General features: G+C 31.6%; 1 protein-coding gene across 25 annotated transcripts in view; it reads left to right on the top strand.

Annotated features, from left to right (window-relative positions):
* The window catches only part of Gphn (gephyrin), a 531,921-nt gene that overhangs the window by 331,263 nt on the left and 172,979 nt on the right, over positions 1 to 27,679 (top strand). For 11 of the 25 annotated variants that reach the window (XM_063241465.1, XM_063241468.1, XM_063241460.1 and 8 more), the window contains 3 exons: positions 12,629 to 12,763; positions 23,751 to 23,807; positions 26,096 to 26,167. In XM_063241465.1, the coding sequence (XP_063097535.1) occupies positions 12,629 to 12,763; positions 23,751 to 23,807; positions 26,096 to 26,167 (264 nt within the window). The remainder of the gene's footprint in view (positions 1 to 12,628; positions 12,764 to 23,750; positions 23,808 to 26,095; positions 26,168 to 27,679) is intronic. The other 14 variants (XM_063241478.1, XM_063241469.1, XM_063241476.1 and 11 more) reach the window with 2 other exon arrangements.

Here is a 27,679-nt window from a genome sequence, read left to right as displayed (position 1 = left end):
CACTCCAGCTCTTTTTTTGTCAGCATCGTATTCATTTGTCTATACAGTTTTTTTGTCTTGCATTTTTTTCTGTTGGCTTTTTGAGGATTCTGTATCTTTGATAAATTTGTCATTTATGTTTTTAACTGTTTTGATCAGCTTGTCCAATTTTTGTTTCCATCAAATGCACGTTGATCATTTTGTGTTCCATAAATATTGGGGCCATGTTCTCTGAACTCCTCAGATTTTTCTCTTTTTTAAATAAACAAGTCATAATGCTCTGCTACGCAGTGTTTGTTCTCCTCGCTATTTCCCCAACCTTAGGGGGCCTTTTGTTGGTTTGTGTTTCCATGATACTGATATTTGGTGGATTTTCCCCCCTTTTTTGGTGCTGAAGGTTGAGATCGAATAGGATAAGAAAAGCATATAATTCATATGTATTTTCAGTAAGATACAGCCTTATGATGTGCTTCAACTTTATTTGTCCAGAGCTAGTATTTATCCCTACAGCTATTTAATTTAAATGATTTAGACTTCATACCTTTGTTTTTAGGAAAAAGATACTTCTGGTTATAACACCCTTATCAGATCAAATCATACATCACTTATATGAAGTAGACTTTACACTTACACTTTCAAAACTTTATCAATGCTCTTTGCAACCTATATTCAATTGTTACTATCAATTATGCAAGATGTGTAGGAGAACTGGAGGGGAAAATTGAAGGATGGGTAAAAGAGGAGAGTAAATCCGTAGGGTGAGGTAGATACGCTCTGAAATTAATCACAGTTGGTTAATATACTACCAGATTAGGTTGCCCATTTTTGTTGTAGCTGTTGAAGTTTTTTCAAGAATATTGGTCTATAGTTTCTTTTTCTGTAATGTTTTTGTTTCTTTTTATTATCAGGGTAGTACTAGCCCCATTAAATGAGAAAGTATTTTCTCTTATATTCTGTGGAAAAGTTGGTGAAGAATTTTCGTTAATTCTTTAAACCTATCATGAAATTCCTCAATGAAGCCATTTCATTCTGAGCTTTCACCTATCCCAATTTTTTTTATTTCTGCTTCAATCTCATTATAGTTATATGTCTATTAGTATTTTCTATTGTTTCTTAAATCTGCTTTGGTAGTTTTGTTTTTGTATAATTTTATCCATTTCATCATGGTTACTCAGTTAACAAAGTCGCACATATTATTATAAACAGTTTTATTTATGTAAGATCAATAGTAAGCTCAATCCTCACTTTCATGCCTTATTTTAATAATTTTAGTCTTCTCTTTTGGAAGTTCAGTCTACTTAAAAATTTGTCAGTTTGTTAACTTTTAAAACACCAGCTTTGATATTATTGAGACTTTTAATGTTTTTCTGTTCTCTGTTTCATTATCTCGAGTTTATTTTCATTATCTTCTTAATAGTATTGCTTTATGCTTTTTTCCTTTTTAAAATTAGAAAGCCAGATATTGATTTAAAATCTTTCTTCTCTTCCTAAAGTAAATGTTTATGGTCATTAATTTCCCAGCCACTGTTTTTGTTACATCCCATGAGTTTTGTACATTTATATTTTCATTCATTACAAATTTTTTCCAATTTTTCTTGACTTTTTCTTTGTCTTATAGGTTGTTTAAGAATGTACTTAGCCAAACAGTGGTACATGCTTATACTCCCAGCAATCATGAGGCTCAATGAGACGATCTCTTGAATCCAGAGTTTGAAGCCATACAGGACAACATGCTAAGACCCCTTCTAAACAGTAAAGTTTGAATGAATAAACAAAGCCTTGAATCTGATGTTCAGCATCACCATGAAAAGTATTTTATCTCAACATACTTGTAAATTTCCCAAATTTCTTTTTGATTTTTAAATTTTTGAAACTTATTTTATAATAGAAGGCATCCCTGTAGCATGATTTGTGTTCACTTAAGAAAAATGTATATTTTTTCTGTTATTGTGAGGAGTACTGTCTTTGTGGTTGTTAGGTCTAATTAATTGATTTACCCTTTTGGTTAAGTCTTCTTTTATGCTTATTGGTCTTCTCAACAGTTATCCTAACAGTTATTGAAAGTAGACTGTATACATTTCCCATTCTTATTGTTCAATTTTTTTCCCTCTTTAACAGCATTAGTTGTTGCTTTGTGTAGCTGCTTACAATTGTCACATCTTCATTAACTGATCTTTTATCATTATGCAATGTTTTTTCCTTTGTAACAACTTTGATCTTAGAGGGGTTTTTAGTTTGATATTCCTATAGCCTCTGCATCTAGATCTCTTTGGTTATGGTTTTTGCATGGAATATAGCACCAGTTTTTTTAAATGTACCATATAGTTAAATCATGAGGTTTTTTTTAAACCATCCTGCCAATTTCTGTCTTTAAATGGATAGTTTAATGTATTTATATTTAATGTAATTCCTCATCAGGAAGGACTTTTTTCCATTTTTCTGTACGTTTTCATTCTGTCATGACTTTTTATTTTTCACTTCCTCTACTACTTGTCTTTTTTCATAGATATTTTCTAGTATACTATTTTCACTTCTCTAACTTCTTTTACATATGGTTTTTAGCTGTTTTATTAATAACTGGCCTGGGGATTACAGTTAGCCTCTTAGCTAACAATCTAATTTGAGTCAATACCAGAATTAGTAATATTATGTAAAATCTTGGATTTATGATGCTTTCTTATATATTTTTATAAGTTACATATTTATACATTGCATCCTCATCATGGATATATAATCACATTATGTGGTATTTTTAATTATACATAAGAAAAGGAATTTACAAAGCAAAAATACTCATATAAACTGACTTGTTTAATTGCTGGTTTGTTATAAATTTATTTTATTAGTAGTACATGTTTGCAGTAAATGATGATTACATTTATCTTGGGGAGTTGGCATATGCACATCCAATTATTTTTACTTTTTCTTTCTTCCCTTCCCCTTCCCTCTTTCTCTTTGGTCTCCTTGTTTAAAAAGAGATCTACCCTACTTCCCATTATCTATCCTGGGTTTTTATTTTTGATTTTGTTTTTGGTAGTAGGAATGAAACTCAGGACTTTGCACTTGATAGACTGTTACTTATGCCACTGTGCTATATCTCCAGCCCTCTATCTTGTTTTTTGATCTATAAACTATTCATACTTAAGGGTCTTACAGGAGAAACCATGTAATATTTAAACGTGCTTGTCTGATTTATTTCAGTTAACGTTATTGCTTTCCCACAAATGATTTAAATTTATTATTCTTTATGAAAGAGTAGTGCTCTATTGTTTGTAAATATCACATTTTCTTTATATATTCATCTGTTGTTGGTCATATAAGCTGCTTCCATGATTAAACTAGTGTGAATGGTGCTGCCATAAACATGGGTATGCATTTATCACTGTAGTACAATGTCTAATTCTTTAAAGATAATACCTAGTAAGGGTGGTGGTTTGAGTTTTTAGGGAGATCTCCATAGTGGTTTCCAAAGCAGTTATTTTAGGTTATATTATCACTAACAATGTAAGTTGTTTTTCCCTGCAACCTCACTAGCATTTGTTGTTATTTGATTTCTCTATGATTGTCATTCTTTCTAGAGTAAGATATTATCCCAGTATTATTTTAATTTGCATTTTTCTAAGGACCCAGAGATGATGAACATTTTTTCCTATGTTCATTGGCCACTTATACTTCGTTTGAGAAGTGTCTGTTGATTTTAATTGCCCATTTTTTAATTGCCTTATTTTTTATGTTCTTCAAATATTCTAGATATTAGTCTTCTGTCTGAGAGGTAGCTAGGAAAAATTTTGTCCATTTTGTAACTTGTCTCTTCATTCTGTTGGCTATTTCTTTTGCTGTGCAGAAGCTTTTTAATTTGATGTAATCCTACTCATTGATTATTGATGTTATTTCTTAAGCAGTTATGGTTCTGTTCAGAAAGTCCTTGCCTGTGCCTACATCTTCACAAGTTTTACCTATGTTGTCTTCCAGCAGATTATTTTAATATCTAGATTTTTTTTATCTATTTTGATTTTATTTTAGTGTACAGAGATATGTATCTAGATTCAATTTTATGCACGTATATAGCCAGTTTTCCCACCACCATTGATTAAAGAGGCTCTTTTTTCTCCAACATATATTTTTGGTGCCTTTATCAAAGACAAGATGGCTGATTGTGGCTGGGGTGATTTTTGTATCCTCTGTTCTGTTCCATTGATCCACATGTTGGGGTTTTTTTTTTTGTTTTTTTTTTTTTGTTTTGTTTTGTTTTGTTTTGTTTTTGTCTTTTTTCGTTTTTATCAGTACCAGGGATCAAACTCACGACTGCCTGCTTGCAAGGCAGGTGCTTGTGCCACTGTGCTAAATCCCCAGCCCCCACATGTTGGGTTTTGTTGTTGTTGTTGTTGTTGTTTTGTTCTGAGGGGGAGGGTTTTGGGAGTTTTTTGGTTTTGATTTTTTTGTTTAGTTGTGTTTTGTTTGTTTTTTACCAGTACCATTGCTATCTTTATCGCTGTAACTTTGTAGTATAACTGGAAATCTGGGATTGTGATATTTCCTGCTTTCCTCTGCTTGCCCAGGTTTGCTTTTGCTATTCGGGGTCTATTGTAGTTCCATATAAACTTTAGAAATATTTCTTCTAGTTTTGTGAGGTCTTTATTCCACCATTTTTAATCTTCCCTCGAGTCTTTTAAATGATCAATTTATAGCTCTAAGTCATGGTCTCAGTGCCTTTTACTTCCTACTGTTGGCTAACAAAGAAAAAGTGTCACTGGACATAATACTAACTTTTACATTCATCTGTATAGAATACTTTACCGATGAAGAACTTTTTATTTCTTGATGTGAGTTTCAGTACTGCTGACATCCTTTCATTTTAACCTAAAGGACTTCTATTTCTATTGTTTGCAACACAGGTCTACCATCAGTAGCTCTGTCTTTGTGTATATATCTGGGCATCTTAATCCTTGTGTTTTATAAGAATAGTTTGGGGCTGGGGATTTAGCTCAGCGGCATAAGCACCTGCCTTGCAAGCAGGCGGTCGTGAGTTCGATCCCTGGTACCGATAAAAATGAAAAAGACAAAAAAAAAAAAAAAAAGAATAGTTTGACCAGATATAAAATTCTAGCTTGACACATTTTTACTTTAAGAATTTTGAATATCCACCTTCTGATTCTCATGGCTTCAGTGAACATGCTTAGAAAATCAACAATTAAACTTTTGATGATCAGAATTTTATCTGTCACTTTTGACAGTTTGATCATAATGTGCCAATCATTTTTAGTTTAGTCTTAATGTTATTGAGTGTTTGTATTCAGTAATATCTTTCATCAAATTTGGGAAATTTTTAGCCATTATTTCTTTAGATAATCTCTTCTGAGACCACCCATCTTTGTAGACTGAATTTTCTCCCACAGGTTTTCTCCCCTTTCCCTCCAAGTTGTTTTTCAGTTGGTTGATTGGTTGGTTGGTTCTGGTTTTTTGGTTTTCTGCGGTTTGTGGTTTTTTGTTTGTTTCTTTGGTGTTTATTCTACTCCTTAGAGTAGATAATCACCATTGACTTGTGTTCATTGTCAGTAATTCTTCTGCTGGCTCAATTCTACTACCAAACTCCTCTATTGAATTTTTTTAGTTAAGTCATAATTTTCAAATTCAGAGTGTTGTTTGCGTTATTCAACAATAAAAAGCATAAAATCCTGGCATTTACAGAAACAATGATGCAACTGGAGATCATTATGATAAATGAAATAAGATAAGTAAAAAGACAAATACATGATACCCTATAAACTTTTTTGCTTTTATATCTCAGTTTAAATTTTTTTATTTATTAATTTTTATTAGTATGCATTATTTATTTAGAACAATGTGTTTCATTTTGGCATATCTCACAGTTTAATCATTTTTACCCAGACCTCACCTCCTCACTCTTTTTCTCTTCCCTGATTTCCTTCCCATTATCTGATAGTCTCCCTTTTACTTTCTTACCATCTCTTTTTTTCTAGATTCCACATTTAAGAGAAAACATACAATATTTATCTGAATTCAGCTTATTTCACACAACAGGATAGTCTACAAGCCTAATACCCTTATCCTTCAAATGACTTATGTTCCATGTTGCCTCTTTTTCTTTTTCCATGCATCCATTGTGGAGCACCTAGTCTGTTTCTACTGTTTAACTATTGTGGATTGTGCTATATTACACATTACTGTGCAGCTATCTCTATTGTATATTTTAATTTGGGAAGTATATACTGAGGAATGGTATATTAAAATCATATGGTATTTCTATTTTGGTTTTTTGGAAGAAACTGCAAACTGACTTCCATAGTTGCTATTCTAATTTACATTCCCACCAGTCGTATAAGTGTTTCTTTTTCCTTGCATCCTCATTAGCATTTTTTGTATTCTTGATGATAGTCATTCTGACAGATGAATTGGAATCTCAATCTAGTTTGGTTTGCATTTCCCTGATCGCTATTTTTTCACTGGTCATTTGTACTTCTTTTGAGTAGTGTGTAATCAGTTCATTTTCATATTTATTAATTAGGTTAGTGTTTTTGATATTAAGTTTTTTGAGCTCTTAATATATTTTGGCTGTTAATCCTTTTGGATTTTCTTCCATTTGGTAGGCTGTTTACTCTGTTAATTGTTTTTTTGTTCTGTATACAACTTTTAATTTGATGCAATCCCATTTGTCAAAATAAGAATATATATTATATAAGAATAATTATATATTCTTATTATTTCCTATGTTATTGGAGTCCTATTTAGAAAGTTTTTGCCCTTTCCTATGTCTTGAAGTGTTTCCCCAGTGTTTTCTGCTAGCAGTTTAAATTGCAGGTTTTATACTTAGGTCTTTAATACATTTTATTGATTTTTATACATGGTGAGAGATACGGATCTAGTTTCAGTCTTTTGTATATGAATGTCTAAGTTTTCCAGAGCCAGTTGCTGGGAAGAGGCATTTTCTCCAGTGTATGTTTTTGGCACCATTGTAAAGAATGAGATGGCTGTAGCTACACACATTTGTTTCTGTGTTCTATTCTATTTCATTGGCAAAATATCTTAGTACCTGGATATTTCTTGGATTTTTTTTTAAAAGTTATTGTGAAAGGAATTGTTTTCCTAATTTTTCTCAGTGGGATCATTGTTAGTACATAGAAAATCTATAGATTTTTGTATATGATTTTGAATCCTGCCATTTTGCTGAGTTTATCAATTTTTCTTGGTCTTCTCTGAAAAGGTCTTATCATCTGAAGACAAACTACTTCCTTTCCTGTTAATATCCCATTTATCTCCTTCTGTTCCCTAATTTCTCTGGCTAAAGTTTCAAATACTGTGATAAACAAGAGCAGTAAGCGTAGAGATCCTTGTCTCATTTCTTAGATGGAAAGCTTTGAATTTTTCTGAATTATGTTGGTTGTGGGTTCATCATATATAGTTGTGGTTATATTGAGGTATGATTTTTTTTTATAGTACATACTTTCATCACAGCTAACGTGAAGAGATGTTAAATTTGATACTTTTTCTGCATCTGTGAGAATTATCACATGATTTGTGTCCTTGATTCTATTTATGTGATTCATTACATTTCTTGATTTGCATGTGTTGAACCATCATTGCATTGCTGGAATGAAATTGACTCCATTATGGTGTGTGGTCTTTATTTTAATGTGTTGAATTCTATTTTCAAGAAATATATTGAAGATTTTTACATATAATTTCATCATGGATATTAGTCTAGATTTCTTCTTTTGTTCTTTATCCATATTTTTGTGCCAGACTCTGTAGATTAAGTTTGAATGTATATGTTCGTTTCTGCATCATGGAATAATTTGAGAAGCATTGATTTTAGTTCTTTAAAGTTGTGGTAAAATTCAGCAGTGACTCTGCCTGGTTCAAGGCATCTCTTTTATTACTGCTTTAGTCCCATTACTTGTTACTGATTTGTTTAGGTTTTTATATCCTAGTAGTTCAATTTTGGTAAGTCAGATGTGTTTAGAGATGTATTGATTTGTTCTAGATTTCCAAGTTTATTACAATATAAGATTTCAAAATAATCCCTGATAATCCTCTGGATTTCAATTAATTTATTGATATCCCTCTTTTATCTTGGCTTTTTTCTCTGTCTTTTGGTTTGTTTGGCTAAGATTTTATCCCATTTGTCTTTTCAAAGAGCCGATTAATCTATTGTGTTTTTTAGTCTCATTAATTTCAGTTCCAATTTATACTGCTTTTTCCTTTTATATTTGGTTAGCTCTTGTGTTTATAAGACTATTATAAGATGTATTATTAGATTAGTTTCACTGATTTCTTCAGTGAATCACTGATCATTCAAAAGTATATTGTTCCATCTGCATGTATTTGTGTAGTTCTTGAAGTACATCTTGCTGTTGAATTATAGTTTTATCTAATATGATACATTATCGGCTCCTGACCTCAATTCCCAATCTCCCAAACGAGTATACGGCAAAAGCTTAAAGAAAATGAGAGAAGTGGTATGATTTTAGGGCTCCAGGAAGGTCAAAACTCTTTAGCTGAGTTTGAGACTTTTGAGGGCTAAGACAAAGACTTCTCTGAACCACCCATATTCATTATTAGGTCCAAAACAAAGGGCGGGGGACACTGAGGAAAGCACAAGGAAATGAGCAGGACCTTGGCAGTCACTTCAAAGACTTCTCCAAAGAGTAAATTATGCCAATTTAGGAGAATTGTCTTATCTCCAGGATGACATTTATGGTAGGAGTGGACTGTAGGAGTGAAATTCCTTCAGCTGCAGCCTCTATTTACTTAATTAGCGTTGGAGCCAAAGTGTCTTCAGCTGTGGCCTTATCTTGCCTTTTGAGGTATCTCTGGACTCACCGGCCACTATAGGCCTCAGTCAGGACCAGTGATTCATAAAAGTTCACCTACAATGAATCAGCTCTCGTTGCCAGGTAAGGGGCCTAGGCCTAGGACAGACTCACAGATAAATATAGAAAGCCAGTTAGTTCATTTTAAATCCTGCTGAGCCAATCCTGCTCAGACCACTTCATAGTGGTCTCCAACAATACATGGAATTATTTCAAAGTTTTTGATTTGTTACAAGTAGTTTTATGACCTCATGTATGTTTTATTTTGGAGAAGATTCCTTGGTCTGCTGTAATGACTGTATTCTGCTCTTGTTGGATAGAATACTCTGTAGATGTCTATTTGATTTATAATGTACTTTAACTCCACTATTGGTTTGTTGAGTATTTTGGGGAATGACCTACTTGTGAAAGAAAGATATTGAAGTTATCTTTTTATTGCTTTGGAGCTTACTGTTTCATTAAGTCAAGTATTGTTTGTGTTATAAAATTGGTTGTACCACCATGTATAAAATTGGCTATGATTGTTATTTCTTTGTTGTGAATTGTTGCCTTTACCAGTACTTCATTTATTTTGACTAATTTTGCCTTGAAGTCTGTTCTGTCAGATGTTGAATAAAGCTACTTTTGCTTACTTTCAAATTTGATTTGCAAGGATTATTGTTTTCTATCCTCTTATTTCCAATCTGAATATCTTTGCCACTGAGGTGTGCTTCCTGCAAGCAGCATTGTATTTGATATTATTTTTTAAATACAATCTGCTGGTCTGGGCTTTAAAAAAAAAAAAAAAAAGCAAAACAAAGGATAGAAAACAGAGAGATTAGTAGTATAGTTATACATCTTGCATACATATACATACATACATTTATATATGTTTACCAACATACATATAATCTTTTTCTTTCTTCCTTTCTCCTTTCGCCATCCCAGTTGTTCTTTCCTTTTGACCATGTTCTTTCCCTTTTGTTATTACACCTGTTGTACATTTTGGATCTTGTTATTCTTTCAGTTTTTAATTTTGTATTATTTTTTATACTAAGGAGACCATATGATATTTATAAATTTGAGTTTGATTTATTTCACTTATGAATTTGACCTCAAGATGCCTGCATTTATGGTCTGGGTCTTTTAAATTGGCTAATTGAGACCATTTACATTCATGATTATTATTGAAGTATACATATTACTATCTTTTTTTACTTTTCTAGTGTTTGATTCTGTCATAATACTTATTTACTTGTTTACTGTTCTTTTATATATACTGTTTCTTTACATATCTTCTATAATGCAGCCCCTCTAGTTGTAAATTCCATGTTTTTGTTTATCTTGCAAGGTCTATATTTCTCCTTTAATTCTGAAGGATAGCTTCATTGGATGTAATAATTTAAGTTGTCAGTTCTTTCAGTGCTTGAAGTACATTATTTCATGCCCCCTAACCTTTAGAGTTTCTACTGAGAAATCTGCAGTTGTTTGATAGCTTTGCGTTTGTAAATAACTTGGCATTTCTCTCATACAGATTTCAATTTTATTTCTTTTTTTCTGTACTCTAGACATGCAGACATAATTTTTTGTAATATACTTCATTAGAATGGTACTAGATTAAAACAGTAGCAAAAACATAAGTTTCATCATGACAGTCTTTTGAAATAGTCATTAATCAAGCTATCACATTTATAAATGATGTAGAAGTGTGGCTGTTACTCTAAACAAAAGACATGTATGCTATAAAAGAAGCATGTAATCTTTCCAGTGCATGATCTTTTTTAGCAAGTGAAAATGTCAAGAAATAGCTCCTATAAAGCACACCATCTTTATTTCTTAAAACTATCACAATCCATTGTTCAAATGTACTGTCAAATGCAGACATTTTTCTTTACAAATTTTCCATTATTTGTCATCCTATTTATGTTATTCATAAGTCACATAAAATATCAAGCACTAAAATGTTGACAATATTATGGGTATTGAAAATGTTGGTGTAAAAACTAAATAAAAGGTACTTGTTTGGAAATATATACTTTATGAGAAGAAAATTGATAAAAAAAATTTAGAAGTATCTTTCTAGTCACCAAGTCTAGTTATTTTTCCTTTCTTTTCATGTAGTAAGATATTTGTCAATAGATTATGATTTGCAATTTGTGTTTCAAGTCTTGTGCACAAAGCTGCAGATGTAGCTCAGTGATTGGACACTTACCTGGCATGCATAAGACCCTGGATTTGATCCATAAAACCACAGGAAAAAAATTGTCTTATGTATGAAACTTGAAAGTGCTTAAGTTTTCATTCTTAGAATAGCAGATCTTTGCCCTTTACTGCTAGCCCAAAATGTGAACTAAATTATTCTTAGGTTAAAATAATGAACTTTGTAATCAGCATAGATATTAATAATATTAAAAATATTATACATTATTTTGCTGATGTTTATCTGTTGTTAAAATAGTGATACTCAATTACATCAATCTTTACAATATTGATAGGTATAATATAATAATAGCAATTATTAAATATTTACTATTTCAAAGTGCTAAATACTTGATGTACACATTATTTTACTTAAGCTTCACAGTAAGTATCATAGTTACTTTTCTCATTGCTGAAACATATTACCTGACACCCACAAGTTAAAGGAAGGAAGGTTTATTTTGGTTCACAGATTGTAGATGTTTCATTCTATAACTGGCTGGCTCCAAGGCAGGGTGGCATAGTTGAGGAACATCACAGAGGAGAAAAAGATCATGGCATGGCAGGCTGAAGATAGCAAGTAGTAGCAGCCTGCCTTCTCTCTGTACCTTTTTATTCTGTCCAGGATGCACACCTATTGATTGGTGCCACTTACACCCAGGTTAGGGTTTCTGTTATCTCTACCCTTAATCCTACCATCACACCCTTAATCTATATCCACACACCCTAAATCCAGCCACATTTGCAAAGCCCCACCTACGATCACATAAGGCTTTGGGGAAAACATCTAGATAGAAACCATAACAGTAGACCACTGGGGGAATATTATCATCCTCATTTTTCACATAAAAGGAGTGGAAGTTAAAATGATATATTCATCATAGTCTTAGCCGAAGTGAAATTGCACACTTAACTGATAATTTAAAATATTTTATAAGAGCCTATCATGTTTCCAAAGGTTTGATTTGAATTTTGGGAAAATAGCAAAGCATCATGGACTACCATGAGATTAGTAACAGTGAATCATTAATGTTCTTAGCCCTACTGTGGCAATGGAAATCAAGATAATTCCAGGAATCTATTAAAATTTAGGAAAGAACTGTTATAAATAAGAAAGAGCTGTGGTCTTTAGTTGGGAGACACTACTAACCTGTGTTGGGCAAGTAGAGAGGGAACCAGAGAAATAAATTGTGGATCTATTCTCCTCTTACCCTCAGTCTTCTGTCAGTGCCACCCAATGGCTAATTCCAAGAAGCACAAAATTGCCTGGTAATGCTATATGCAGGTCAGTTGAAAGCAAAGAAGATGAAGAGTGTTGGAGAATGAATCTGAAAAGGAAATGGAAAATATGGAGTTAAATATTTTGTATAAGATTTCAAATTATTAAGTAACACAGCTTATAAATGATATACTTAATCACATTGCTATACTACTTCTCATATAAAAGTGTTTTCAGACATATTTTAAATTTGAGTTTCTGTCCAATTTCAAATCAATTGGTATACCTAAGCATAATTTCATATCCACCATGTGAGGGCTGAGCAGCAAAGAATCCAAAAACTAAAAGTAGATGTGTGTATTGATTTTATATATTGTTGACATTTTCCGAATATTGAACTCTAGTTGTTCCCTTTGTTCAGATTCCAGACTCCATCATTTCTCGTGGTGTTCAGGTGCTCCCACGAGACACAGCCTCACTCAGTACTACTCCTTCAGAATCCCCTCGTGCTCAAGCTACATCTCGCCTTTCTACAGCTTCCTGCCCAACACCAAAAGTAAGTACAGTTCTTTCATACCTTGTAACTGCTGTACTGTGAAACCTGAGAAAATTAACCAATATTTCCTACTGCTTGTCAAGATTAGATTGCATGCAAGATACTAGAAAATATAAATGTAATATAAGATAGTTACCACCCATTGTTTCATAAGTTGTCATACAGGCCATTTGTAGGAAAATAAAAATTTCATGCAAAATGTCTACTATATTACAACTAAAGTATCTCTTTCTGTGGCCCATCTTTGTTGTAGACTTGTGTTTTTTTTTAGTTCATTCATCAGTATAAAGTAATATTTTTACATTAAGGGTAAACCATTTTGGGTCAGTAATCTGCAAGATAGATAAAATACTGTCACCAAGGATTTTTTTTTTTTAACTTGTCCAGACTGGGGTAGCTCCCTGCTCTAGTATCATTCCAAATTTTTCCAAACATCCTCAACGTGGAATACTGCTGCCTAATATTTGGAAACAAATCTAAATTTATTAGAAAGAAAGTTTTAATGCCAACCTTTGGGGGAAGGAGAAAGAGGAAGTTACTTAGTCTTTATTTTTTGTGTGTCACAAATTGCAGTGGGGGAAAGATTACACAGTTTATCTGTTGCCTGATATCTTTGTGTGTATGATAAATTATCAAACTTAGTAATTCTATGAATACTTTTCTCTGAAATGTCCCTTCTCTAGTTAAGTTAGTTACTTGTACTTTTAAATTCTCTATGTGATGGATCCAACATGGTATCAAAAGACTAATAGGAAAATTTTTATTTCTTGTTTAATAACATGTGGTATTAGATATCAGGCTACATTCTAAATCTATTCTATGGATCTAAATCTATTCTATGGATCTAAAATTTATTATTTTCAAACTGTGGCTCTTTCCCCCATCTTCAATTTTTAGGACTTGTACATCTGCCTTCATCAATTCCAACTCTATTAGTTTTATGAATGTTATAATTGCATTTGACTAGAAGTGATTTCACCCAGGTCTTGATGTCAGTAGTAATTTGTTTTCCATTACATGATACAACTTTCTCAGCAAAGTCTTCATAGTATTTCTGTTGTATGTTTTTAGATGTGTCAAAAATAAATGATACTGATTTTATCATTCAAAAACATGAGGTTGTAAAGCTTCAATGAAGAAAAACTGCATGAATATGCTAGACATAAAATATATACTATTTGGGTGCCTAGTTTGGCAGACAGTAATGACTTTTCTTGACATTTTTTCTTAGATAACATTTAGATGTCCAGATTGACAAAGAATTCAAATACAACACCATATTTGTATTTAGGAATAAGACTGTATTCCTAAATATTTTTACCAATACTAGATTAGATACCTTAAAGATGAAATTATTGCCTTTATATAATTTCTAGATAACATTAAATACTGAATTAGAATTCTAATATAATAAACTACTTTGAATACTAATAATGTAAAAGGAGTAAAGAAAGTAAATCTTTATAATAAAAGCCATAAGACTGCTTTGTTGAGTATTAACTAAGTATACTTACCTTTAAGTGTTTTAATATCAGTGACTTCTGTATCTTCTATCTTCACAGAGTTTACAGTTTAGTCGAAGGTATGGTAAAATAAGCCTAAAGATAAGGATTTTAATTACTATAATTCACAACAAGTTATAATTATATATTAAACACAGCAAGAAGAAACAAAATGTACAGCAGGAAAACCTCATTTAGAAAAGAATAAGGTGGAACTGCTAAGAAGACAATAGCATGAAGGACAGAAAAAGTCAAACATGAAATTTTTGTACTACATGGAGAGTTTAAGAATTGTATTCAGCAGTAATGACCATTTTAAGGGGACTTGTCAGTAGTCAAGAACTTTGAGGGTAGAACTTTTTATAGTATATGATTAGTCTTAATTCAGTAGCGCCAGTATCCAATTCCAAATATCAGTTCTTTGCATTTTAAATAATGTCTTTTTCCCCTTCTCTACTGATTGAGATTTCAACGCTATAGTTTTTAGCACTTACCTGTATCCTAGGTGAATTATTTACTTTAATTTTGTGGCATAAAATTGCGGGGCAAAGAAAAAGTCAAAATGATTCTCATTTAAGATATCGGGTAGGTGATGATACTGTATTGAGAAATGAAAGCGAAGTAGCAAGTTTGCAAGGTAAAGGAAAAGAGGTAATAATACATTTGATAATGTGTTCAATCTGAGGTATGTGTGAGACATTCAAAAATGACATACAATACAAAATAGGAAATAGAATTTAAGTTTGACATTATTTTACTGCATCTTGGTTGGAATATTTATAATTTAATACAAAATAGTATTGCCTAAGCCCCATGGAAATCCATTTTCTATATTTCAGAGTGACCATGCAGAATCTGTCATGTTCACAAACTTATGTGCAAATGAAATGAATTTCCTTTGCATCAGAAATACCATGGAGTCTTGAATGAGCTGCATTTGAAAGAGAACTTAACTTAAAATAGAAGACCTGGATTCAGATGTTTGTTTCTCTACTTAATAACCACGGAATATTAGGCAAATTATTTAATATAACTTTGTATCTCTTATGAAACCAACAACACCTATCTCCTTAACAAGTTTAATTAGTCTTTCTGGAGAAAGCAAGAGTGAAAAACAGACATTGACTCCACATCAGGCATGGTAATTCATGCCCGTAATCCCTGCGCTTGGGAGACTGAGGGAATAGGGTTGCCATGAGTTTGATGCCATCCTGGGCTTCATAGTGAGTTCAGGGCCTGCCTGAACTACACAGCAAGATCTTGTATCCAAAACACTTAAGAAAAGAAAAAAAAAGACATTGACTCCTATCTTTACAAACAGATAAAATAATCAACTATAATTATAATAAAGCATAATTAAATCTCACAATTGATCAGCAAAAGTACAGAATATTATGTAAATAATCTTCAGAAATACTTAACTGAATCTTTATAGAAACTCAATAGAAGGTACAGAGTATAGCTCAGTGGTAGAGCACTTGCTTAGCATGTGTGAGGCCTTGGATATGAGCCCCAAGACCACTACTACCTCCAAATACTTGAACTTTAGAATGATTAAATAACCAGATTATGATCCAAACTAGTAGTCCCAATCTTTCTCTCTGTAGCTTTTATCATCAGACAGTATTAAGCAAAATAGTTACTGTTCTTTACATGTATGTATCTATAATAAACATTATTTTTGATTAACATTTTATAAGCATGCTGAAATATAGTATAGACTATGCTCTGATCCTTTAGGCTTTTCCAAATATAATAAACATAAGTTATATCTATAAAATATACTTAAGGTCCCTTATCACAATGTATTATATTTTCTAACCAATTCCTACAGAGTGACATTTTCTCCAATAAATATTTATTTGCTGAAATAAATAAATTAATTGTATATAGGTAAAATGTCATTTTTATTTTATATCAGACATTTACTTTTAATGAAAATGATAAATTCTTTTCACTGGCATTGATTTATGACTGTAAAAAAATTTTTTGAGAACAAACTCGAAGTTTTAGTCTGTTACCCTAAATAAAATATGGTAATGCCAACAAAATGGTATGTAGATTCTCTTTAAAAAAGTGTAGGCAATATCTAGAAGACTCAGATTCTAAAATCATGGTAGTCTTCCAGAAAAGATTTCCTGAAAGATTTAGCTATAACAGACAACTTCTTTTTTAAAAAATTTTCCCACAGAACTGGATATTGAATCTAGAACCTTCACATTAAGCTACATCCCCACCCGTTTTTTCTTTTTCTTTTCTCCTTTTTTTTTTTTAACCTTCTCACCAAATTGTGAAGTTGCCCAGGCTTGAATTTTTGGTCCTCCTCTGTCAGTCTCCCAGAATACTAAGATTACAGGTATGCACCACCACACCCACAGAATATTTTTTAAAGACTAATTTTATTATCTTTTTATTTTCTACACACCTGAAATTTAACTTTTGAAAAGTTAATGTAGTCTATAGTCATATATTATGACTATGAATATTAGAACACAGTTTCCTAGTAACTAAAAAGTAGTTTTTTTCCTTTCAGGGAGAAAATATAAACACTATTAATATTTCATTGAGCTAATAATTATACAAAAATTTTGTAATACAAAAATATCTGTCTATGAAGGGTATGCAAAATTATGATCTCTTAGTAGGTTTGTTATTGTTCTTTGAATAAAATAATTTAGACTACTCTAAATAAACCTTTTTCTTAAACTCAGGGTTTTTAATGTGTGAATGTGAAAGCCAGGATGATTTCCTTATTTTTTTTTGTTTACGTTTTAAAACGACATCACTGATCCAACATCACTGTAATAGTTTCTATTAGATTTTCTGTTAGTTATATTAGTTTTTATAAACTTTTCCATATTGTCACCATTTTCCTTTGAATTACCAGACTGATAATGTGATATGGCTAGGCCATTGGCTAAACTTGAGATTGATTCTTATGTCTCTACATAATCTCATTTAGTTGCTATAATTTTAACCTTATTAACCAAGGTACTAACTGACACAAGAAAATTATTTTCTTCTATTAAGAGTCTAGACAAGGGGCTGAGGATTTAGCTCAGAGGCATAAGCACCTGCCTTGTAAGCAGGCAGTCTAGAGTTCGATCCCTAGTACTGATTAAAAAAAAAAAAAAAGAATCTTAAGATAAAATCAGAATATTATACTAACCATCAGATGTCTTTGCTTTTGTCTTTAAATCAGCATTGGCATATAAAGTTGTTCAGTTGTTAATGATGTAATAGAAATTTATTTGTTGTACATGTACAATCAACAAACTACAAAAAGATTGAAAACTTTTGAAATAGTGAAAATGAAACTAAATCCTCGATACAATAACAAAAAACTTTTTTGTTTTCTGAAAAGTTAACTATTCCATCTAGAAAATGTTGAATAATAATTATCTCACTGTTTTGGATCAACTCCAACAGTTCTGCTCTCAGGACTCCTTTCTACAGTGAAAAATTATTAAGGATTCCAAGTACCTTCTATTATTGTGACTTATATCTAGCTATATTAACTGGAATAGAAGTTAGAACTGAGAAATTAATTGACTTATTTATATTTTTAAAATAATAATAGTAAAGGCTTAACATGTTAATATGATTTTATGAAAAAGCTAAGTAAATTTTCAAAACCCCCCAAAAATCTACTAGAAAGAATAGTGTTATTTTACATTTTTCAAATACATGTTGAAGTACTAGCCTGTTTTGAAATTCTGTTTTATTGTTATTTTTATTGTTTTCTTTTTAAATTAAAAAATAAAAATGAATACTGAAGGCTGGTTTAATAGAACACGAGTATATGCTCATATTTGCCAAGATGTTTTGTCCAAGAGTATGAAGAAACAAACTTGTCTTGTGGTTAGAAAAGAATGCACTATTTTGTTAGCATTTTCAGGTAATTATGGATTTTAATACTATATCAGAACTTTACAACTGTTAGTCAAAATGTGAAATGTTAGTTGAAATGTGAAATCTGAAACCTTCTCTAGGAAATGGTTAGTACAATGGTAAGAATGAAACGTCGTCTGGGGCCATTCCATATTCTAATACGTTAAAATCCATTGGTCTGACCTGCACTTTGAATGGATCTTTTTACCCAAACATTATTCTGGAACTTCTCTCAGTCATTTGGAAAGTAAATGGTTAGAACCATTGTAATATTTGTAGATTGTTTTAAGAATTAAGTATAACACTGCATATACATTAACTTACTATGGTATTTGACTTATAGGTACTCAATAAATGTTGGCTAGCATTATTATTAAATTGTCTAAAAGATTTGAATCTATCTTGTTTAATTACTAATATGAACATTTTTCTGTGTCATGAACATCTTTACAATTTTTAAATTGTCTTCTACAAAATTACTTCAATTGGTTTGTATTGTAATTAATATATGTAACATACTTTTCACTAGGCCCCATTTTACGTATTTCAGTTGTTTTTTATTTTCCAATTTGATAAACAATGCTCTAGAAAACCTTTTGTATGTTAAATATTTTTGGAATAGTGTCTTAATTAAACTGAGCAACTTGTATTAGTTCTTCATTAAAGTATACAGAACTTTTAGGCCCTTGATTCCTATAATTCACTTGGATATTGATAGTAGATCATTTTTGCATCCTCATGAATTCAATTTAATGACATATTGGAAGAAGCTGTTAACATTTGTATTTACATGACTTACTGTCAAGCATTTTAAAAATATGGACTGAAAATTATTTGAAAAGCTAGCAACAGTGAGTATTCTAAATTAATGCATTATGAGAAACTAATATTAAGTGTGAGTCCTAGTCTTCCATTTTATGGAAACCAGTAAAGATCACTTTCTATATCTATAACATCAGGATACTAAATGGAATGCTCTTTAAAGTTCCTGCTAGACTTATAAACTTATTCCTTGGGCATAGTTGCTATCCCAGTTCAGTCTCTATTGTTACTCTTTTATCCCTTCTCAGATATCTTATTAATTTTCAGTTAATACAGAAAACTACATTTATTTATTTCAGCTTTTACATTCTTACATAGTTGAGATTAACAAAACTTCACTAAGGATCTTTTTCATTTAGATCAGTCTTGTCTGTTAAATTGGAGTATTGATTTTTCTTGACAAACAAATGAGTTTTGTTCAATTTAGAATAAGATAGGGATGTGAACTATAATGATACAAGAAATAGTGAAATTAAGAATAATGACTTATGGTATAATTAAATAGATTTGATTTCTGTACATTTTTTAATGGTTTGGAACATACTGTCTGCAAAAGCAACCCAACAATAATGATTTGTGCCATTAGTTCATCAGCAAAATTATTTACAGTCATGATTCAAATCTGGATAATTAATTTTTCATCTCATTGATGATTTTATGTCTCGAACTAAACTGTTCTGCGAGACTTTTTATTTTTAGATGATACATATTCTAAAATTAATCAGGTATTTTCTGACCCAAAATTTCAGGATTATCGGCTTTAACTTTTTAACTACACATTTAACTTTCACTAAGGAACAAACACAATTAATTCAGATATTCATGCAGTGAATATTTTTTAGTGTACATGTGTCTGTGTGTGTTGGCTACAGCATGGATAGACTTATTAACCCTGCCCTCAAGCAGCGTTTTGTGGACCTAACATAAAAATAAAATATTTACAACATGTCTAATCAGTTCATAGCCTCAAAAAGTTCTTCTAAACTTTTTGGAAACAATGATGGGAAGATTAAAGGACAGTAAGAAGCATTACATAAAAGAAATGCATGCAGCAAGAAATATATGAAATAAAATGTGCCCTGGCTAGAAATCTAAACGTAACACAAATGCTGCAATCAAATTGATACTTACTTTAAAGTTACAATCATCCATTTTGTTTTGAGTAGTGACATGAATATTCCTATTCAAAATAATAGGAATATTGATTTATTTACATAACCTTGAAGCAAAGGGCATACATTTGCTTGAAATGCATGTTTTTATATCATGTGTCCAGAGAGAAAGAGGAGAGGAAATCTTAACAACTGTGTTTTAACTACTCACTTTGTTTCTAGAAATCTGACTAAAAGTTTCAGAAACGCATCAAAGAATATATTTTTGAAAAATTAGAAGAGCTCTTAATGTGTGTGTTTAAATAACATATATTATAGAATATATATGAATTCATATATAAATTTTCTACAATATTACAAATAAAATGTTTAATAAATTTTATGGGAATTATTCAAAATAGCATATACGCAAAGTAAAAAAGTTTAAAAGAGTAGTAAACAAAATTGCATAGGGATGAAATCCCAGTTTATTTTATAATGTACATTGTTTTTAAAAGAAGAAAACATATTTTTCTTTGTTTTGATCTGTTTTTTAGATTTAGTTCAGTAATGACAAGGATGCCTATTTTGCCTACTTCTAAGATTTGTAGCAGATCTTTATGAAGTCAGTTGATACTATTTGTTACTATATATATATATCAGTGCTTTTTTATATCGAGACTAAGCCATTCTATTCTTAATTGTAGTGGAGAAAAAAGTTATGCATTCAATTATAAAATTCAAATACAGGGCTGGGGATTTAGCTCAGCAGCATAAGCGCCTGCCTTGCAAGCAGGCAGTCGTGAGTTCGATCCCTGGTACCGATAAAAAGGAAAAAGACAAAAAAAGAATAAATAAATAAAATTCAAATACAGGTAGACTTTTTTCTGTCTCATATACAAATAATCAATTAAAACTTCTGAAGGCCATACGATGTGTTAATAGTTATCTGTTTTAAAGTATCTAATAACTTCCTTATGCCATAACAGATGGACTATATAATATTTTTACAGACAGATAAAAATTCAGAGAAAATAAAATGAATTATTTCTGGCTAAGAGGTAGGGAATAACTTGTTTAAATGTTTCATTCTATAGACTATATTACCTTGAAATAAAGGTATTATAAAACTGAAGGATTAGGGGCCGGGGATACAGCTCAGTGGTATAACACCTGCCTGGCAAGCACTAGGTCCTGGGCTTGATTCTCATTACCCACACATATATACACACAAAAACGGAAGGATTAAAATTACAAATTTATAAACCATGGAAGATCAAAGACTTTTTAAAAAAGAATCTCCTAATGGTAAAAATATGTCAGGTAGGGAAAAAAGAAAGAATCTGCAACTTGTTACTAAGATTCTAATTTGTGACTTGTCATTTTTCTTTGCTCTTTGTAGCTTTCCTTAATCACTTTTATCCTTTCATTTGTTTAGTTTTATAATCATATTGCCTTTCCTCCAGAAATACTTATGTATTTATTTTTCGTTAATACATATAACTCCCACTGTTAGACTTTCAATTTTGTCTTAATCCATAAAGATTCTATTGTCTTACAATGACATCAGTTTTATTGAAAGGACTGAATAACATAATCAAGTGAAACATTAATCAGATCACAAAAATATTTCCCTTTTTTTCTTTTCTCCCACCCAACCCCCCTCCATTTTGGTGGTGGTGGGCTTCTAACCCAGAGCCTCCTACATACTAAGCAAACACTCTACCCTGAGCTATATCCCCAGCCCTAAATCTTGAACACTTAAGCAAAATATTTTTTAAATCTCCAAATTATAGCTCCCAGAAATATTAAGCTATGCCAGTGTATACCAAGAGATATTGGTTAAAAGAAAAAAATTTTTAACCAAAAATTTACCCCATGTCATTGAACCACAATTTAAAGTAATAGTGTAGCATAATAGGGCTAAAAGTAGAAATCTCTGGATAAATTTAGAAGTAGGTTAGATGATTCTAAAATAAGATGGTCTGAAGGCAAACAAACGGAAATGTCTGTTTGTCAATATAAACGTAATTTAAATCCATATAAAAATTATCAGTGGAAGAACAGGAGATCTATATTAGTCATCCCACAGATAAAAGCCTAAATCATGCACATACATGTGCATGTGCACTGGCACATGTGTGTTACTGGGCATTAATCCCAAAGCCTTTGCACTGAGCTGCATCCCCAACCTATGTATACATATATATATATATATTCTTTTTTTTTTTTTTTTTTTTTTGAGACAGAGACTCACTAAATTGCTCACACTGGGCCAAACTTGAGATCTTCTTGCTTCAGTCTCCCAGATGGCTGGGATTGCAGGCATACATTATTATACCAGGCTGCTAAGAGGCTAATTTAATGAAAGAACCTGATAGAGAATTTAGTCTCCCCTTTACAGTTTTTTAATTGATGTGTTCAATAAGCCAATGAACCTCTCTAGACTCAGATTCCTCATCATATAACAAACAAAATTTACAGCCTCTCTTAAAATATTTTCACCAAACATAACTGAATTGTGAATGCTGGCACCGAGTGAGACAGGATCCCATCTTAAAGTAGCCATCTTGCTGACATAGAAAGTGTTTTACAAAAGTGGAAAATTTTACTGAGTGAAAGGGAATCAGTACCACATACCAGATTAAAATCCAGGCAGCTTCTTCATTGCATGGTATTTCTGGAATCTTTTTGAAAAAGGGAAATACAAATGGTAGCCATTTTAATGTTTTATAGGCCACATCCTGGTAATAAATTCTGAGAATAACTGACCCTAAGAATTTGACATTGCACTAATACTTCTGTCTCCCAAAATGAGAATTTTCACAGCTAACTTGACCTAAACTAGCCTGAATTAAGAATTTCATTCTGTAAGTACAGGAATTTCTGTCTTTAACAAAAGCATTGCTTATTATTAGAGCACCATTACACACACGCATGCACACACTTGCTTACACACATCCTTATCTAATAAGAGACTTTGTTTTGAGAATCTTTGTTTACTCAATTAAAGATATCAGGCAAATGTTTTAAAATTCTACTTTTTGTCTGTCTGACCGGGAAGAAAATTTATTTGAAACAGTAGAAAACTTTGAAAGATCGAAATATCTAGCATTGGTCTGGCATTAAAATTTTCTGGTTGGGCAGCACAGTTGTTTAACTGGGAATGTCAGTGACAGCTGAACAACCTCAGTGCTTGGACAGCAAGCAGAGGAGCTTCACTGTCACCTCTTAAGAATGATGCTTGTTAGGATTGATCTTTCCTCTTAAAGAACACTTGTTTCTAGTCATAGAATTGATGTTTTCAGATACTACAATGGAATAGACACAAACACTGAAAGAGAAAAGGTGCATAGGTGTATTTGTAATTCTTTCTTTTTGTAAGCCAAATGCAAATGTAACACTACTCCAGAAACTGCTTCATCAGGAGTCCCCAAGATAACTGAAAGTAAGTGCCAATTTCCTCATCTCAGGAATAGTGCCATAACAAAAACTGAATTCTAGCAACCAGCCTATTTGCAGAGCATGTCATACAAACCCTGGGTTAGTTAACTCATCGACCTCCTAAGAAGTACCTGAACGATTCAATTGATGTTTTTGCATGCATTATTAATGTGTAGAAAATTTTTAAGTTCACTTTTTCTTTATTCTGTCTTTTTTACCCATCTTCCCTCATTGTAGCAAATTAGACGGCCGGATGAAAGCAAAGGAGTTGCTAGTAGAGTTGGATCCCTCAAAGTAAATATGTTTCTAACATTTTTTGGCAAGATTTCGTCTATAGCCTACACTTATTCCTTTTTGGTGGGTGGTGGGAGGAAGGGGGCTTTTTCCATTTTTCACCATCCCATTTTTTATTTTAATATTTTTATTGGCTGTTGGGTCATATTATTTTTCTGTTTCAGCTACACACAGAGCAACCAGCTGAAGGCAAGCTGCCAAATAACTAGCTTGAATGGCACCATAAACAAGAGAAAGGGCAACTGCCTCATTATAGGTGCCTATAATTTGGGGTTCTAGAGTAAACCGTTCCTCTGATTGATGTCACTGATTGTGTGTTAAGTTCCTCTTACTCAGAGAACTAATATATTTTCAGATTGTTGCCTCCTCTTTTAATTTTTTGTAACAAAAATTTAAATGTTATGTTAGTGTCATTACCTGTTATAGTTCATTCCAGAAAAAATTGTGTTAATAACATGTACACATGTAATCTTAAGAACTATAAAGGAATTTTATATGATGTTAGTCTAATGGGCCCATTTAGAGTTAATAGTGTTTAAACACTATTAATCATCTTTGTTTCACTTTTAAAGTTTAAAAAACTGGTATAGCTAGAGAAAGAGATATCTAACTGTTCTCCCATTTGTGCATATAGTCTGATAAGGTACAGTTTAAAGATTTCAGACTTGATGGTCCCATTTTAGTGGCTAAATACCACTTGGTCAGTATATCTCAGGCATTCAGTATGCTAACATTTAATCACTTTGAAAAGGAAAATGCTATCATCATCTATAAGAAACACAGACATAGTCATCGATCACTTTTAATGCTGCCACCATAAATGCTAGTTAGAAAATTGCTGAACTCAACATATAGAATGGCCCACAAAATTAACAGCTTTTTTTATATATTTCTATCCCATTTGTCCTTAGAGCAGTTGTAACCAATAAATTAATCAAAATGCCAAATAATTCCATGCACTAGGATATCCAAAAATTCAGTAACTACCTTAAGGCCTAATATTGATTCATTTCAGAATTTTACACACCTCCAATTTATTTCCACTTAGTGATTTATGAGATACAAATTTCTACACTTTCCTCTCCTTGCCTCTTCTGCCTTCTTAGTTTTAATTTTTTTGTTGTTGTTTATTTATTTACTTATTTGTATATGCACACATGAGTGCACATGGGTAAAAGTGTGTTTGTATGTTTGTGTTTTTATTCCAGAAAAGCCATCTTCTATGTTCCTTAACACTGCTTCATAGTGGGTAGCTATTATATTGAAATGTTATTTCACTAAAAATAATCAGAGGGAGTGGGAAGTATTGGTGATATGCTTATTTCCAAAACTAGGCAATTTAAAATTATTCAGTCAGGAAAATGTCATGCTATATTGATAGCATTCCTCACTGTCTACTTGTGAGGCATCATGTTTTACCTTTGTCTTTAAGGGAAGATAAATTCATTATTGTTAAACTATGAATTATGACACAGATTGAAGTGAAATGGTTCAGTACACTATTTTTGAAAATTACTGGTAATGAACTAAAGCTAAAAAATAGCATCCATACCTGCAGAACTTTCTGCTGTAAAGTAGTTTTTATGTACAAGTATGTATATGTGTGCATGTGTGCTAGTGTGTGCAGTTATCTCCTAAAATCAGGAGGCCTGGGCATGGTGGCACATCCCTTTAATTCCAGCCCTTGGGAGGCTGAGGCCTAGGGATCACTGTGAGTCCAAAGCAAGCCTGGACTACATGGCAAGACCATGTCTCAAAAAAACAGAAACCAAAAAAAAAAATCCGCTTTTGGATTGCAGAAATTCAAATTATAAGTGAATTAATTATTAAGTATATGTATGATATGATTATGTGTATATACATATGTTTAAAATCAAAAGATCATCTTATAGTTCAAATTGGCTTATTTCAATATGGATGCACCCTTAAATCAAAATGTGTGGTTGGGAAAAACAGACTTCATAATCTTTAAATATTTTTACCTTCACATTTATAGCAAATAGAAACTTTTAAAGTGATTCTGTAGGGCATTACAGAGATAGTTATAGTATTTACTTTCACTGATGCTTTGGGGGGAAAAGACTATAATTAAACAAAATATAATAGCCTCCTAGTATAGGTTTTTTTAAGCATGTATTATATTATGCAGTAATTTTTGATGTTTTAAAATGTTTGCCAAAGGCAGTGAGAAATGTATAATTCTATGATCTTATTTTAAAAGGAAAAAGAGGAAAACTGAAAGGAGAACAAGTTGCCTTTTCAATTCATTTTCTGATGTTTACATGTAGCTCCATCGAAAGCTGGAGGAGCTCAGAGATCACCTAGAAGGCAATGTGAAAGGATACTCTCTCAGAGTAAATGTACGATTTTTCTTGGTGATTTTTTTTTCTTAAACTTCTGATGACTGGTAATTCCAAATCTGACTGGTTTGTCCTCTCATCTCCATCTTTTTTACTTTCTGTCTCTTCCCACCCCCTTTCTTTCTTTTCTAGCTGCAGCTTCATGCTCTCATTTTGAAATACAAATTAAATTGGCAGTATAGAAATCCTTTCAGCTATATAAGGAGTAGAGTCTTGATAATTCATTCAGTTTTCAAGGTTAGTAGTACAGGTCATCATAAATAATCAGGCAAGTAGTCATGTGTACTCTGAGTTAATAGAATTCTCTTAACTCAGATTCTTTTAAAATAATTGTCATATTTTGTTTAAAATAACAGCTAGCATCTTTACCAGGAACACCTTCATGTAACATCTTACAAATACTTCAACTGAAGGCTCATATACTCAGGACAACCTTTGAAGAAAAATAATACCTTATACCCATACAATATTGTACATATATTGTATAGGCAGTATTAATAACATTATTATTTGTAGCAGATCAGACTTTTAGATTCTACATATATATTTTTTAAAAGTAGAAATAAAATTACTAAATATATCATAAACATGATAGAAGAAAATTAAATTATTCACTAAATAATTTGTGATGTAACCTTGGTCTCCTGTTCCTGGAGCATCTAAAAAATACTCCTTTAAAGGTTAATCATTTATTTCATTCATTTTGCTATAATACTTATGTTATAAAATTTAGAATAATAGAGAAATGACAATCCTATGCTATTTCAGCTCATTTTTTAATTATGGTCTGTTTATAAACATAATTACCTATTTAGTAAATTTCTGATTACTAAATTTCAGTGTTTTATTAATATCAGTTATTGAATTTTATTAGCTAAACACAGAAAGAAATTAATACAGATGCATCATCTCTCTATTGCTTTCTTTGAGCCAGTATTTCTTTTCTAGGTATATACTTAACAGAATTTGAAAGATCATGCACAGTTGGTCCCTAGAATCTGTTACACTGTGTTTTTTAAAAAGTTAGTATGAATATTGTGATAAACCAGTCAAAATAAACACGAATATTATTTTAGAAACTCATAAAAGAACTTTCATGTATGTGTTTTAGGGTTATCCGTTCATGGAAAGTGGTATCTTCCATTCACTCAAACTGAGACTGGAAAACTGTAAAGTCTGTAATGGTAGATAGTTAGGGTAAGGTCAGGGTTAAATTAAGTCAGGTGCTTTAAAGTTGAATTATCTCATGCCACTCTTTAATTTCTATATTTCAGTACCTATACAGCTATATAATGACTAATCTCAACATAATCTTTTGTTTCTTTTTATTCTGAAGTACTTTGATTTAATTAACTTTGCTAAAAAGATTAAATATGGGCAATATAATTCTAAGGATCTATTAACTACCATACAAAAAACTAAAGGTATAAAGGCAGCTGAAAGAGTTCAGCTGAAAAATATGCAAATCAATTGGTGGAATGTTCAGTTTTTGTATTTCTGCTTTAATGCTTA

The sequence above is a fragment of the Cavia porcellus genome, unplaced genomic scaffold (genome assembly GCF_034190915.1).
Source record: "Cavia porcellus strain 051 isolate PalLab524CR breed Dunkin Hartley unplaced genomic scaffold, mCavPor4.1 scaffold_31, whole genome shotgun sequence".
In the NCBI taxonomy this organism is placed as follows: domain Eukaryota; kingdom Metazoa; phylum Chordata; class Mammalia; order Rodentia; family Caviidae; genus Cavia; species Cavia porcellus.
The sequence above is the reverse complement of the archived record's forward strand: the minus strand, read 5'-3'. Positions and strand labels throughout refer to the sequence as shown.